Consider the following 14,601-nt stretch of genomic DNA (forward strand, 5'->3'; position numbering starts at 1 on the left):
TTGTAGATAGTTCTACGTAGAACATTTATGAAAAGGGTTCAATATGGCGCCAGAAAGGGTTCTTGTATTGTTAAGCTTGTTACAATACCAGAACCCTTTTTGGTGTTATGCAGAACCCTTGTCATAAAGGTTCTAACACATTCTCCACCAATCTGAAGAAACATTTCACCATGCAAAGAACCATTTAAGCATGCAAATGGTTCTTTGGGTGTTCATGGTTCTATACAGAATAACCATGTTTTTTTTAAATGGGTAAAACAAAACAACACGAAATATTCATCTGTGCGCGTGCGCGCGTGAAAGTTCACGTCGAGCGCGCGCCTTCGTCTCTCTCTCTCTCTTTCTCTCTCTGTGGCTGTGTTGTGTATCCGTCCACATCCAGTAAATGGACAAAAGCAGCGCCTCCTTCTGTTCTTCCTCCTTCTCCTCCTCCTCCTCCTCAGGTTCCTCTACATGAACCTACCTGTCTCCACAGCGCCATTCTCCCATCTCACGCACTGAATCCCCCCGGAGGAGGAACAGAAGCTGTAACATGAAGAAACGCTGCATGGACATCGGCAAGCTGCGGAAAATGAAGAAGCTCAAACTGACAGAGAAGCTCTCCGAGAGGTAAGACGGCCACACGGCGCTGCTTTTAGCGAGCCTGCTGCTGCTGAGGAGGAGGAGGAGGATGCTGTTGTTTTTGTGATGGTGATGGTTGTTGTTGTTGTTACGAGGCTGAAGCTTCTTCTTCGCCAGCTTGTTGTTCGAATTCTCCCGTTCCACCTTAAATGGTGCAGCAGTTACGTTCTGGTGCCTCAGGCCTCAGAATAGGAAGCCAAATTGAGCCTCGTGTTGTTGTTCTCGTTTTCTGTTCACAGTTCGCTGTAGGTCCGTTAATAACAGCACACTAGCTTCGACATGACCCGCTTAGCAGCCTGATAGTGACTACAGTCGACCTTTATCGATTAATGTTGTTCGAATCACCAGTGAAGAGGCCTGACTCACTCGTCTAAAAAGAGCCTTACAGCAAACATAGCTTCTCCACAAGCTTAACCACACTCAAGTTAGTTTCTTATTCCTATTTGAATATTCCGTTCCACCTTAAATGGTCCGGCAGTTACATTCTGCCGCCTGGACCATTTAAGGTGGAACGGAAAATTCGTTAAGCATCGACGTTGGTTGCTTTGTTCTCCTTTTGCATATCACATGCCTGTAAATATGTTTTTGCTTTTTTTTAGCCTGTAAGCTCCAGTTTTATTGTTACCACATCGTCAAGTCGAAAGCGCTTGAGCTTAGACGTTAATGTCTTTAGTGCATCGGAGATGCAGACAGAATGAACAAAGGAACGAAAGAAGAACAAGTCGAGGTTTTCTGATTGATTTGGGGTCTTTTGTGATCCATGTAAGAGCTGGAAATGAGAAAGGAGGGATATCAGAAGCGGAGGAGCGCACTGATGACCCTTGTTGTGTTTTGTTTTGCCTCACCGAGATGTATTGACTCAAGCCCAGGGCTCTTATTTATTGTAGTGTCGTAGATGGTCTTATTAGCATATCGTATCAAACATGTTTGTAAACTGTTTATGTAAGCATCACAGTTGTTTCCATCTTTCACGCTCCATAAATAGCAAACGCGTCAGGTCAGTGTCCAGCTCTGCTGCTGGAGAGCCAGACTGTTTTCTCTGTTCACCCACACATCTGATTCCGCTCATCAGGTAGTGACCAGGTCCAGTGAGTGAGTAAGTGTGTTAAAGAAGGTAATGACCACACTATGCTGGACTCCTTGCCCTTCTTGCTTTTGGTGCTGATGCAGCTGAGGAAATCAGACGTTGCCATGGTTACCAAACACAAAAGGATGCTGAAGGCAGAGCACAAGAACAAAGGAAATGAAAACAATAGGCCGTACATTCATTATGATAACGTCTATAAAGGTTCATATAGGCATGCTGTGTTTTTTTTTAATCGATGTCTCAGCTTTTTTTAAATGTCCTTTAACTGTAAACAAAGAATCCTAAGCTGGAGGAATCTGGTCCGTTTACTTTACATTCAGGAAAGACAGATTCAATGGCTGCCGTCAGCAAACAGTGAGGAGGGCACACGTTGTTTTTGTTCGTTGTGCCTTGTAAATTTTGTTGGAGAACAAGAAAATTAATTTTGAATGTGTTCCAAGATAAATACGTAAATGCAATAAAAGCAACTAAACCTTACTAAACCAAAGGTGTATCTTGCTTTTATTTTTACATGCTTTAACAGATTAAGGAAAGAATATCCATCTTTTATGAACATACACTGTTTGCCCAAATGCAACCAGACAGTGAATTCAGCTGCTTTAAAGCAGAATTCCACAGATATTTCAAAATTCAATAGCATTTCAGTGATTGATGTGTAAACAGAGTCTTTCAGAGCGGTTTGTTTTGAAATGGTTCCTTATAGAGAAATTTCATATTTCAATATTCATATTTCTTTGCAGTGGTGAAGAAGGGGTCTCAATGTCAGCAACCCGAGAAATTTCTTTGGGGGCTGATTTGATGTTTACATCTTAACTGTTTACTTAACTTTGAAAATCAGTGAGATTCTTCTTTAAAGCACATCCATTGCTGACACAGGCATTCAGTAATTCACACAAAGCTTGTATAATCTACTTAAAAAAGCATTATTAATGTGATGGGACCCTCTGGAGCTGCTGCACATGAGCCTAAGGTCACCATGCCTAACACCAGGCATCAGCTAGAGGGGTTTAAAGCCCCCAGCATTGGACTCTGGAGCAGTGGAACTGCTTTCTCTGGAGTGATGGAGCTTCATGGAGTACCTTTGGGATGAGCTGGAGTGGAGTTTGAAATCCCTAATGCTCTTGAGGCTGAATGCAATCAAATCCTCAGCAGTGTTCCAACATCTAGTGTAAAGCCTTCTCAGAAGAGTAGAGGATGTTACTGCAGCAAAGAGGGACAAATTCCCTGTTATTACCCTTTATTTTAGCCTTGAATTTAAAATTGCTTTTTCTCTCTGCTTTCAGTGCGTACTCTTTCCTGAAGTTCATGATAGTCTGGATCCTGGTGCTCTTGGCTGACTTTATTCTTGAGTTCAGACTGGAATATTTGTGGCCTTGTTGGCTCTTCCTTGGAACCGTCTACACCACGTTCCACTGTCATGGGCTGGTAGGCTATTTTACTTGCTGAATTTACTGAAACCCCACAGCAGCACCAGCTATGGCAATTATTAATGAACTATTCAGTTTGCAACAAGTGTATATGTAAACATGACATTATTCAAACCACTTACACTTTATGAGATTTTGGAGGCTTTAAAAACTACGTATTTGTTGAGTGCTCATGATTGTGAATTTGCAGTGAACGTTTCTTTGGAGCATGTTTAATACAAAATCAAATCAGTTTGTAAATACATGGAACTGTTAACATATCTTTGATAAAAGTTCTATATCGATGAATCAGCACTGGGAAGTTGGCAAACTGACTGCTGAAAATGCATATTTTGATTTCTGATGAGTTCACTGATGGGCACACTCGTTTATATGCATTTCACCATATAGCATTTGTGTTTTTTCCGGTAAAGTGTTTGCGATCTTTGAAAAGCTATGCATCATTTATCATTGTTCAGTTGTTTGGCCTCATTTTGTTTTTTGGCCTTTTATTACTCAATTAACAATCAGAATAATCAGTAAATAACTTAATTATTAACACAGTGACAGCCTTAATATACTACTACTAATATATTTGGTAGCTGATGGCTGTCTTTTTCATTTCTAGGCTATCTGTGTCGTGTTTGTGTGTGCAGCGTTTACCCTGGACATATTCTGCTTAATTTTTGTACCTCTACACTGGCTGTTTTTTGCTGCCAGCACATATGTCTTACTCAACTACATATGGCACACAGGTAAGCAGAGGAATATCCTAGTGTCATTTGACAGTTATTGTTATTTTAGCCTTAATATGCAGCTGTTAACTTTGTAAATGTAACAATTAATTTTTTATGTGTTTATTGAATACAGTTTATTTAATACCCATAGCAGACTTCAGGTGATATTTATGGGATAATGAGTGGTGGATAAGATGGATGGATGGATGGATGGATGGATGGATAGGGATGTCTGTCTATTATCACTGTCATATCTGCAACTTTTCTTTCCTTCCTCAGAGAAGGGCATCTGTATGTCCACTGTGACCTTATGGATTCTCCTTGTATATACGGAGGCCTCTCTCAGGTTGAGAGACCTTAAGAATCCATATGCCAACCTATCTCACTTGTTCGCTGCACACTGGTAGGTCCAGCCTTTCAAAATTTTTTTTGAAAAGATTATTATATATATAATGCATGCTAATGTTTTAGATAGTATTGTGTCTTGACATTGTATATACTATAGTTTCTTGAATCCCGTCTCCAGCAATGTACCTGATGTAAATTAAATCTGTATAACGCAATTATAATGTTCTTTTTTCCCAGCATTGGGTATCCACTGGTGTACATGGGATTTGATGCAACATGCTACTTTTCTAGCATCTTTAAACTTCGCACTCAAAAAGCGGTTCAGAGTGACAGTGACTTGCACATGCATCTCCTACAACAGTCCCTACCTCCATACACACAACTCTACCCAAAGCTGGGAGTGGAAGGCAAGGACAGATTCTCTTCTACCCATTTGTTTTGCCTTTGGTCTTGTAGAAAGCTTTGTGCAGAGGTCAGGATTTTGAATGTCTGGTTCAATGACCATAACCAATGTTTAACATGTTGTTGTGGCCGATATTAGGGCAGGACAGTACTGATTAAACTCAGTATCACAACAGTGTTGAAATATATCACATAGTCACAGTATCACAGGATATTTAAAGCTACAGTATGTATGTTCTGGAGATCTTGGAGATCTTTCTGGTGAAAATGTTTAATAGCATGCAACATTTTGAAATGGTGGCTGTGCTTCGGACCCTTTCCCCGAGCGGATGAGTATGATGTTTGCGAGCACGTTCAAAGAGAACTCAGTATGTTTAAAGAGAACTCAGTCAAAACTTGGTGAAGGAAGTGTCCTCTGAGGATGTAAGTGAATTATCTACTATTGTTATCATTTCTTCATCAGGATACTATTAATTTTGCAATTGAAACCTGAACATCCATCTGGTCCTTCTTTTTTGAGCCTGTGCATGTGACATTAATATGTAAAGATATATGACGTGGTCCGAAAAATTTTATTCCATGCTAGGCATGTTACAAATATTACATAATTACCTGATCAAAATTAGATGAGACACCTGCAATTATTTAAGCTTATTTAAGCAATTATTTTCACAGTTATGCTCCATATCGTATCACAACACACAAAATGTGAAATGAATGTGTTTATGTTGGTTTGGTTGAGAAAAAATTGTGAAAAAAGGAAAGACAAGTATAAGTTTTACAGGAAAACACAAACACAAGTTATAGCTGGGTGCTATCACATGTTTAGGGAAATCTTTTTGTTTATTAGCCAGATAGCTAGTGGTAATTTTTACACTCACATTCTTACAGTCTACATGTAAGCTTTGGTTGACTGTACGCTTTACTGTCATGACACTTGTCATTATGCATGCACAGGCTACAGTGCAGTATTAATGTCAGTATGACCTATTGTTAGTTACAAAAAGTAAAGATAGTTTGGAAACAAGATTGCCAATTTAGAACAAAGAACAAAAATTCCCATTCACCATGATTATATATGCATTAATGCATACATGAGCACAAATGGAGCACTAAATTATTGGTTGTGATTATCCTTATCCCAATATTAGACTAATAATAAAAGATTTTCTAATTTACTGAAAAATCATACTTTAAAATAACACTGATTTAATGTCCTTCCTTAAACTAGAAAATGCAATTACCATTACACACACATCTTAAAATGATTTGTTCTGTATTTAGATTCCAAATGGAGGACCAAACCAGGGCCCATGCAATACCAATGTCAAAATGATGCCATCATATCGGAGGACAAGCAGGACCTGGAGGACTGCTTCCAGCTCCGCAGACTTCAGGGCAGGGCTGAGAGAGACTCTGGGGACACAAAGACACTAAGAGACCCCAACCCTCAGCCTCCGGGGTCCAAGCCACATGGAGCTGAAGTGCGCTTAGCTTCAGCGCCTTTGCCCGACATCCCTGAAAACCTACCTCAGGAGGACTCGAGTGGTAAAGCTCAGAAAGCCTCCAAGACCTCCCAGGCTAAAGTGCAGAGGAGCTCCGTGAGCATCAGTACCAGCAAAGGGGAGAGGAAGCAAAAACCTCCCAAAGCCATCAGCTCCAGTGCAGATGCAGCAGAAAGGAGCTCAAACATCCAGAGTCTTCAAAATCCTCATGCTGAACAAATATCTAAGTAATGTGTACATTCTTTTAAAGTTGAACTCCTAAGCAAATCTAATCATGTAAATCTAAAAGAGTAAATAGAGTACTTCACTTCACAACAATTCAATGATTAATGATTTATTAGCAAATTGCTCAATGCATCATTAAATCCTGAATCAATTTAATTATTTTAATATCATTTTGGTAGAAATACACTGAATGTCCAAAATGCAGTCAGTGGAGAAACTGTTTACACAGTAAAATATACACCAAGAACAATGTGCCGAGCTGTTTTGGTATTGGAATAAAAAAAACTGGTATAGTATATATCAAAACTGTATTTGGACACACTATATGTCCACAGTATTTTACACTATATGTCCAAAAGTATCTAGACAGTTCACTTCTTCTTAAGTGATAATGTGCACTCATTGCTAATATAGGGTTCAATTGTACACACATAGCTTGTATAATCTACCAAGAAAAGCATTTACAATAGAGTGGGTCTCTAAGGGGCAGCCGCACGAGTCTAATTCATCATGTCCTGTGGCAAGCATCAGCTAGAGGGATATGGAGCTCCATCCTGTAGCTTTGGGATAAGATGGAATGGTAATTCATCATAATGTGTTGATGCACTTTAAGACCTAATTTCTTTATCTGAATCTTGTGTCTGCTGAAGGCTGGAGCAAGAAATGAGAAAACTGAAGATGGAGCTGCAGACGAGCCAACAGAATGAGCAGGAGTTACGTAGTCACATCTGTAACCTCACCAACAGCGAGAACAGCCTGCGGCCTGAAGTCTCACTGCTCAGACACGCAAACGAACTTCTGCAGAACAAGTGAGCTCTTTTACATGTTGCTTTGCTTTCCTCAGAGACTGTCCACTGAAGCTAAGCTTAACTGATGCATATACATATTTTACAGCAGCTTCTCATGTCTGGTGTTTTGGTCTCTTAATACTTGCTGCTTGCAATATAAAAAGTGTGGTGGTGTAATTCTGTTTGAATTATTTTTCAAACAGAAAAACAAGCAGATACACTCTGTTAAAAGCTCAGAGTTTTTTCAAAGCTTTCATTCCATTTTGTGTTTGTTTGTAAGCAAAAGAGGAGATACAGCACTGCGCAAAACTCAGAGCCACCCTTTGTGCATTTACTTTTTGGTCAATGCAGGTCTTTAATTTTTCATTATCATGAAAAAAGCAGAAAACATATTTAAAAGAAAATTACACAGAAGTATCAACTAAACTAAACTTCAGTTTTTTCAGTATTTAGTGTGTCCACCCTTTGCCATTTAGCAATGTTGAGCTCTGCACTCTGGGGGTGTCCATTGTTCTGAGAACACCAGCAGCTGCTTTGTTGTCTATTTGCTGTTCTCAGTAAGGACTTGACAGCTACACGTCCTTTCAGACCCATAGTGTTGAATTTTCTTCTCACTGCGGAAGAATCGACAGAAGCACTCTTTTAGAATTTTGCTATATATACAGTCTTGTATTGTGGAAAGAAAGTACATCCTTTACAGTTTTGCTACATTTTTGTCATTTCCTGACATTAAAACAAATGGAAAAAGACAAAATCTGTCGATACAGTATGTACATTGAAAAATAAGTGTAATTGTGTTACTGTGCTGTTTAATTAAGCGTGTAATTACACAATTCTATTTGAATAGTATAGCAAAACTAAAATAATAACTTTAAATTTCTATGAGTTAAAAAAAAAGGAGAGAATGAAAAATGCCCATAAGGCACAGTAAGCTGTGTTCACATCTTTCCTTTTTCATACAGTTCATTTAATCTTCTGATAAAGTCTTCTGCTGTGCATCCTAATCTCTTTTTCTCTCTTTTTCAGGCTTCAGTATCTAACAAAATCCAGGCAGAAGGACAAACAGAACTGTGCCATGTTGGAGAAGAGAGCTAGAGCAGAAACAGAGAGCAGAGTGGCGACAGAAAAACAACTTGCAGAAGTTCGATCCCAAAAATTCGATGAGGCAGCCTTTCTACTTCGCAGCGCACCGAACAGGTATGAAACAGTGTAATGAATGCACCAGTGCACAAAGAGACTAGTTACGAGTTTATAAAACTGCTGCTTGCTCATTTGCTTGTCCATAATGATTTTTCCTACCCTCCTTTCATTTTGCAATCGAGCTTTGCTGAATACGCTTGAAAATCTCTCAAAAAAGATGGCATTGTCGTTTTAGTTGTGAATAAAGTTTTCTTTAATGTGTGCAGAGCAGTTCATGAAGCGATTTTGCTGTCGGTTCAAACTGCTGTATTTTCTCCCATCTACTAGGCAGGAACACACTGAAACGCAGCTGTTAAGGAAAAAAGCTAGAGATCTAGACACAGAGTACAAACAACTACAGCTGGACTATCAGGGGAAAGAGAATCGAGTGCTAGCTCTAGAAAAAGAAGTGGAGGTAAAAATTTGTGGTTCACAAATACCTTGAACAGCACATCTGAGTAGTTGTAATGTTTCGTTTGTGGTTTTGTGTGTTCCCATCCTGCGTGTGTGACATCTGTGGATATTGGTGACTTGGTGTCTGAATGATTTTAAGCCTGTTTGTGTTGAGTTAGATATTTTTGAGGCAATGGTTTCATTATCATTTTCGTGCAGTGCTTTTGATTTTGATTGATTTCATTTCACGTTGTTTGTGCCGTGAGTTTCTAGTGTTGGTGTTTGTATTGTGTGCACATAAAGCATGCTTTCAGAAAAATTTTAAAACTTATTTTTTGTTCTGCAATGAAGTGAAACTGTAACAGTCTGTGTCAACTGCATATAGTTGGCTTGTAAAGTGCTTATTCAGCTGTCTCAAAGCAAAATAGGCTTATAGTTAATGTATTTCCATTTAATAGGAAAAGTATATAAGGACCATCATAGGGTTGCTACATATTCTTTCAAAAGTGTAGAGAATTACAGAACTGTGCAAAAGTTTTAGACACCTGGCTGAGAAAAAAAAAGCTGTTTTTGTAGTCAGGTAAGTGTTTATTTGTTCCTAAAACCACTAATATAAGACTATATACAAATAATACCAATACAATAAGTATTAAGTGTGCTGGTGAAGGAACTTAATAAATGCATGCAGTGTCTGGGGACGTCCAGCAGAAATCTGGGATCAAACTTTGTTTAAAAAGTAACTTTTTCTGAAAGCAAGAAAGTCTTGTTAGTCGTTACTGCGTTTATGTTTATTTGCATTTAATCTAATGAAACATGGTGATTTTACTTGTAAAAACACACTTATTGGCGATATAAATATTTTTAAACAGTGAGCTTAGGTGCCTAAAACAGTTGCACAGTACTGTACTATATTAAAGCAGTAAGCCATTAGAGGCCATGCATTACTGTGACTTTATCACAGGGAAGGGAGTTTTAGGCACTAATCTTCGTGACATGCCTAAGAACACCCTTCCCATGATAAAATCGCAGTAACGCCTGGCCTCAAGTGGCTTATTGCTTTTATAAAACGGCGGCCAACATAAAATCTCATAAAATACACATCTGTTCAGAAAACAATTTGTTATTATTAATAATAATAGACATAAACAAGTATTTCACCAAAGAATCGTAGTTGCTTTAGAGTATGGTATCGTTGCCAAGCAACCATGGACTGATGAATGAGGAGAATGGTCGGTTGCCCATCGCTGTGTATTACAGTCAGGAATGGAATACGTAGGAATTTAAATACTGGCTCCTGCACCCCAACGGTGCAAAATATAGCTAAGAAATACTCTTTTGTTAGGCGGTCTTAGTTGTGCGTATATCGTGGATTTTACAACGGCCTCGAACACGGCTCAGCCAATCAGATTTTATGACCAGAACAATCCGTTTTATAAACTCAAATAAATTCGCTTACAGTCATGCTGCAGATTTCCTGTGCTTAAAACTCATTGCTTTATGAATGGATGCATTTGGATTTTCACATCACATCCTGCACTGTTCAGTACTGCTACACTGACCCTAAAACGAAATGCTTTTCAAATGAAACACTTGGAGAAAAACACTAATGGAACTAACGTGTGTTTGGGGTCAGTGAAAAGTGGGTCATTAAATGTAAAATACCGTAAGTTTGGCCTGGCTGCCCATCCTGCATCGCTACATATGCTAGCATTTCCTCCACTATTCAGTCTGAAATTGATTTTTATTTCTAAGAACTTACAAAGCACAAACACATTATGACCATTCTAACTCATCTCTGGACAAACGTTTGAAACGTTTTGTGTTTCTGATTGTACAGAGACTTCAGTTTTACAACTCCACACATTTTGATACTTAAGAAAACAACAGTTGTGCCAGTTGCAGGCCAAATGTCCAGAGTGATCAGTAGAAGGCTAAAGCCAAATTCAGGATGAGTTGCCAGGCAGTTTTAAGTGATTAAAACATGCTGGATCTGTAAGATTTGTTTCACCAGAGGAGGCTCTGTGATGTAATTAGTATGAGATAAAGTATCTATGTAGTTTCCCCAGATTTCCACAGAAAGCCTGGATGTTCACGTCAGCATTAGTCAATGACACAACACTCAATAGCAGTGACATCACAGTTGTGATGTCACTTAATCCATTAGTGTGAGGAGAATTGGAACAGGGCCACTGTTATTGTAGGAGCGCCAGGTTCAGCCAATTACAGAAAACTCCACAATTACTGTAAAAACTACACACACTGCAAATTTATACAGGATTAAAATCACTCCACAATTATTACTGTCAGACTGCAAAAGCTATCCACACTGCAGATTCATACTGGATCAAAATCACTCCACAGCTATTACTTCACTGTAAAAATTGCACACAACAAATTCATACTGGATTAAAATCACTTCACAGTTATTACTTTCAGACTGTGAAATCTACACACTCTGCTTCTGCAGATTCACACTAGATTAAAATTACTCCACAATTACTGTCAGACTGTACAAACTACACACACTGCAGATTCATGCTGGATTAAAATTACTTCACTATTGTTACGGTCAGGCTGATGTGTAGATTTGTAGAGGACTAAATTCATAAATCTCCTTGGTAATCACGTACATTACAGTACCTCCCCTGGTACAGCTAATCCATCTTGGGCTTTAGATCTGTGTGTGTCTGATTTGCACTGTCTGCCTGCTTGTCCTCAGAGTCTCCAGAAGCACAAATGCACAGAGCAGGAAGCCGACGCTTTGCTCTCAGCGCTCTCCTCCTTGCAGGACAAAGCTCAGCACTTAGAGTACAACCTGAGCGCAGAAACTCGCCTCAAACTGGACTTGTTCTCCGCTCTGGGGGACGCCCGGAGACAGCTGGAGATAGCCCAAGGTCAGCGTCACAGGAAACCTTTTTCTTCACTTAAACATGTGTTTTAAGATTCACATCTACATTTATTGACTAAAGTTATTGTGATTTTGCCTTACATTCAGTTTACTTAACATAATTACTTAAATGCAATTCCAGAATAAATTACATGGTTATGTCTGTTCAATTTGTTTCAACTTTTCATCAAATTACAATCATAGAGAAATATCTCCGTTTGGAATTTCCCCACTTCTGACAGAGCTGACTTAGCCATGCTCTGTCCATAAACATGTCTTTTTGTAGCAACTGTTGTAAGGTAGTACAAGCTTTACAAAATTCAGTACAACCTAATGAGAAATTGCAGTGCAGAACTCAACAACTCTCCAACAGTCTAATTTTTGGTCAAAATACTTGAATTTTTTATATCAGGTCTCTACAGTGCTTGTTTAGAGTCCCTACACTTCATTGAGTTTCCAGTTTGAAATGCGTGCTGCTAAGCTGGACTGTGTAAGCAAAAGTAGGCAGTTTGGAAACATCAGAATTTCCTTGATGCTAACAACACCTCAGTTATATCACAAATGGCTACACCTGGGGGGCTCCCGAGTGGCGCAACCATCTAAGCGTTGGCCCTGTCATCAGGAGATCACGAGTTCGATCCCTGGTGATGCTACAGCCATCGGTAGCCGGGAGTCCAAGAGAGCACAATTGGCCTCGCTCTCTCCCCCATCACTTAATGCGATGCTAGTCAGTGCAGGCGTCTGTTAGCTGTTAGTTAGACGTAACAGATCTGAAGGTTGGCGCTTTCCTCCGAGCGCGTTCAGCTGTCCAATGACGTTGCGTGAGCGGCAGTTCGAAAAGATGCGGCGGCTGGTTTCACAGGTCTCGGAGGAAGCCTGTGTTAGCCTTCGCCCTCCTAGTGTTGATAGTATCGTGTGAGTGGGGGATTCCTAACTAGCGGGTGGAATTGGCGACGACTAAATTGGGGAGATAATTGGGTTAAAATCCAAAAAATATATAAATAAATAAATAAACAAATTTCTACACCTGTAGTATTCGAACAGCCTGACTTTCTCCATATAGGATATCATTTGAATTGAATAACACTACATTTCTCAGGTGCACCATGCCAATCTTAAATTTTTATGGCTGATTCCAGTTTCTTTACAGGCAGATTGACTGGTGGCAAATTTTTGACTGCATTTTATTTTATTACATTTTTTGATACATTTTATTAGGCTAATTGCAATATAAACAGCATTATTTATTCTTTAATGGGCCAAAATGACATTTTTTTTCCAATTTTAAATCATTTGCCTATTTAAATTGCCTGAATCAAATAAAATGCTATATTTTGGTTTAGGTGTAGTAGCAGCATTTAAATACAGTGCAAGTGCACTTATTTACCTTATACAATTGTAACACATCTGCAAAATAAATAAGCAGGCTGCCAGTTTCATGTTTTGTGCAAAATCTATCAGTTCCAAATTGGTCACTTCCCACTTGTACATCCCTACTAAATTTATGCATTACAGTTTCTTGTGCTGAGAAGAATTTTTTTTCCAGCATTCTATAAAGCTTGTTCAAGAAAGAATTGATTTGTGGGCAGAGCATGGACACTAGGTCCCTTTCTCAGCCTGTTTAATGAGTTATGAGTTAGAAAATGAACTAAATACAAAACATTCTTTGTTGTTCTCAATAATTGCGACTTCTAATGGTTCATTTACAAGCTAATGACAAACATAATATCTGCTGGTTAATAACTGTGTTTAATGTAGCGCAAAAAAGCCCATTTGAATAATTGTTACTATGGCAGTGAGATCATCTATCACTCATCTCGGCAGCTCATTTTGCCTGAATGTTTTCTCTCTGCAGTTAAACTTGTGAAGCAGGACCAGGAGATCAAGGAGATGAAGCAGAAGATTGCTGAGGTTATGGCAGTTGCTCCAGGTATGTCCTACGTAGCTCCACGCTCAGCCATGCCGCAGTACCTCAAGTTCCTCAACACTGAGCGCTACGTCCTGAACCCCCGAGGGCTCATGTACCAGTGTCTCAAGAAATAGACACAGTGACCTGAGACAAAACGGAGGCCTTTTGTTTTTTGAAGCTGTTTTTGATCAGCTCGTTCTGACAGTCCAAACGGAAGGCGACACATTTTGTCTTGATTGTCAGTCAGGCTGTGTGCCTGGGCTTCCCTGACAATGCCAGCAGCCTCCAGTAAACTTAGAGCTGTGTCAAGTTTACAACCCTGAGACAGTGAGGAGATTTTAGATGACCTTTCTTGGAGCCAGTGGTTCTTGAGAACACAAAGCTGATTGTACAAATGATTTGTGGTGCTACAGAAGTATACAGACGAAAGCAACGCTGACCTTTTTTAAAAATTTTAACACAGGTACCTCCAGACTTGCTCTTTACAACAGCAAGGTGCCATTCAGAAAAGGTTTTCACTTGTCAGTCTGTGGAAATTTCAAGATGCGCTTTGTGAAGACCACCTAGATCACGGGAGTCCAACTGCAGACCTGGAAGGTCGAGGCACAGCACAATTTGGTGATTTGCCTGATCAAACATGCCTGAGGCAACTCCGCAATTAAAGGGCCATTTCATTGAAAACCAAATTTAATATAGTTTGTAAACATGGATTAAAAACATACCATTCACTCCTCAGTCCATACAGACCTTAAATGGAAATCAAGCTGTAAAAACAACCCATTTTAAATTTGTTGTTTTCGTGATGTCATGAAAACCAACACATTTACATATCGCTGCTGTTGCAACAAAACCTCATTATCTCCAAAATAATAACTTTACTGGAGATGGAAAAAACATACTTTATTTTTCATGTAAGTCAATAGAACCAGACTTTTTTCAGGTAATTTTGGGTGGTTTGTTTTGGTCCATCCTTCATAAAATTTACACACAATGTAAAGACCAACAGGCATTTTCAAATTATGTAAAAAAAAACAAGTTTTTGTTCCGACAGCAGCGATATGTAAGCTCTTTCAGTCTACAGCAGCAGGTTAGCCCAGCCCACTCACATTCAAGT

General features: G+C 39.2%; 1 protein-coding gene across 1 annotated transcript; it reads left to right on the forward strand.

Moving 5' to 3' along the window:
* Window positions 1-423: 423 nt before the first annotated feature.
* Window positions 424-14,324, forward strand: si:dkey-12h9.6 (macoilin). The gene is made up of 11 exons (XM_036582020.1): window positions 424-609; window positions 2,992-3,133; window positions 3,743-3,869; window positions 4,131-4,254; window positions 4,437-4,606; window positions 5,886-6,333; window positions 6,982-7,140; window positions 8,146-8,316; window positions 8,587-8,713; window positions 11,411-11,585; window positions 13,434-14,324. Exons 1-11 carry the CDS (start codon window positions 533-535, stop codon window positions 13,619-13,621), a joined length of 1,908 nt encoding a protein of 635 aa, XP_036437913.1. The 5' UTR covers window positions 424-532; the 3' UTR covers window positions 13,622-14,324.
* Window positions 14,325-14,601: the final 277 nt, after the last annotated feature.

Source organism: Colossoma macropomum, unplaced genomic scaffold (assembly GCF_904425465.1).
Source record: "Colossoma macropomum unplaced genomic scaffold, Colossoma_macropomum, whole genome shotgun sequence".
Lineage (NCBI taxonomy): Eukaryota > Metazoa > Chordata > Actinopteri > Characiformes > Serrasalmidae > Colossoma > Colossoma macropomum.

Coding starts and splice junctions, on each gene's coding strand:
- si:dkey-12h9.6 (XM_036582020.1), top strand. CDS start 533: ATGAAGAAACGCTGCATGGACATCGGCAAGCTGCGGAAAATGAAGAAG. Junction 7,141..8,145: donor AACGAACTTCTGCAGAACAA/GTGAGCTCTTTT, acceptor TCTCTTTTTCAG/GCTTCAGTATCTAACAAAAT. Junction 8,317..8,586: donor CTTCGCAGCGCACCGAACAG/GTATGAAACAGT, acceptor CCCATCTACTAG/GCAGGAACACACTGAAACGC.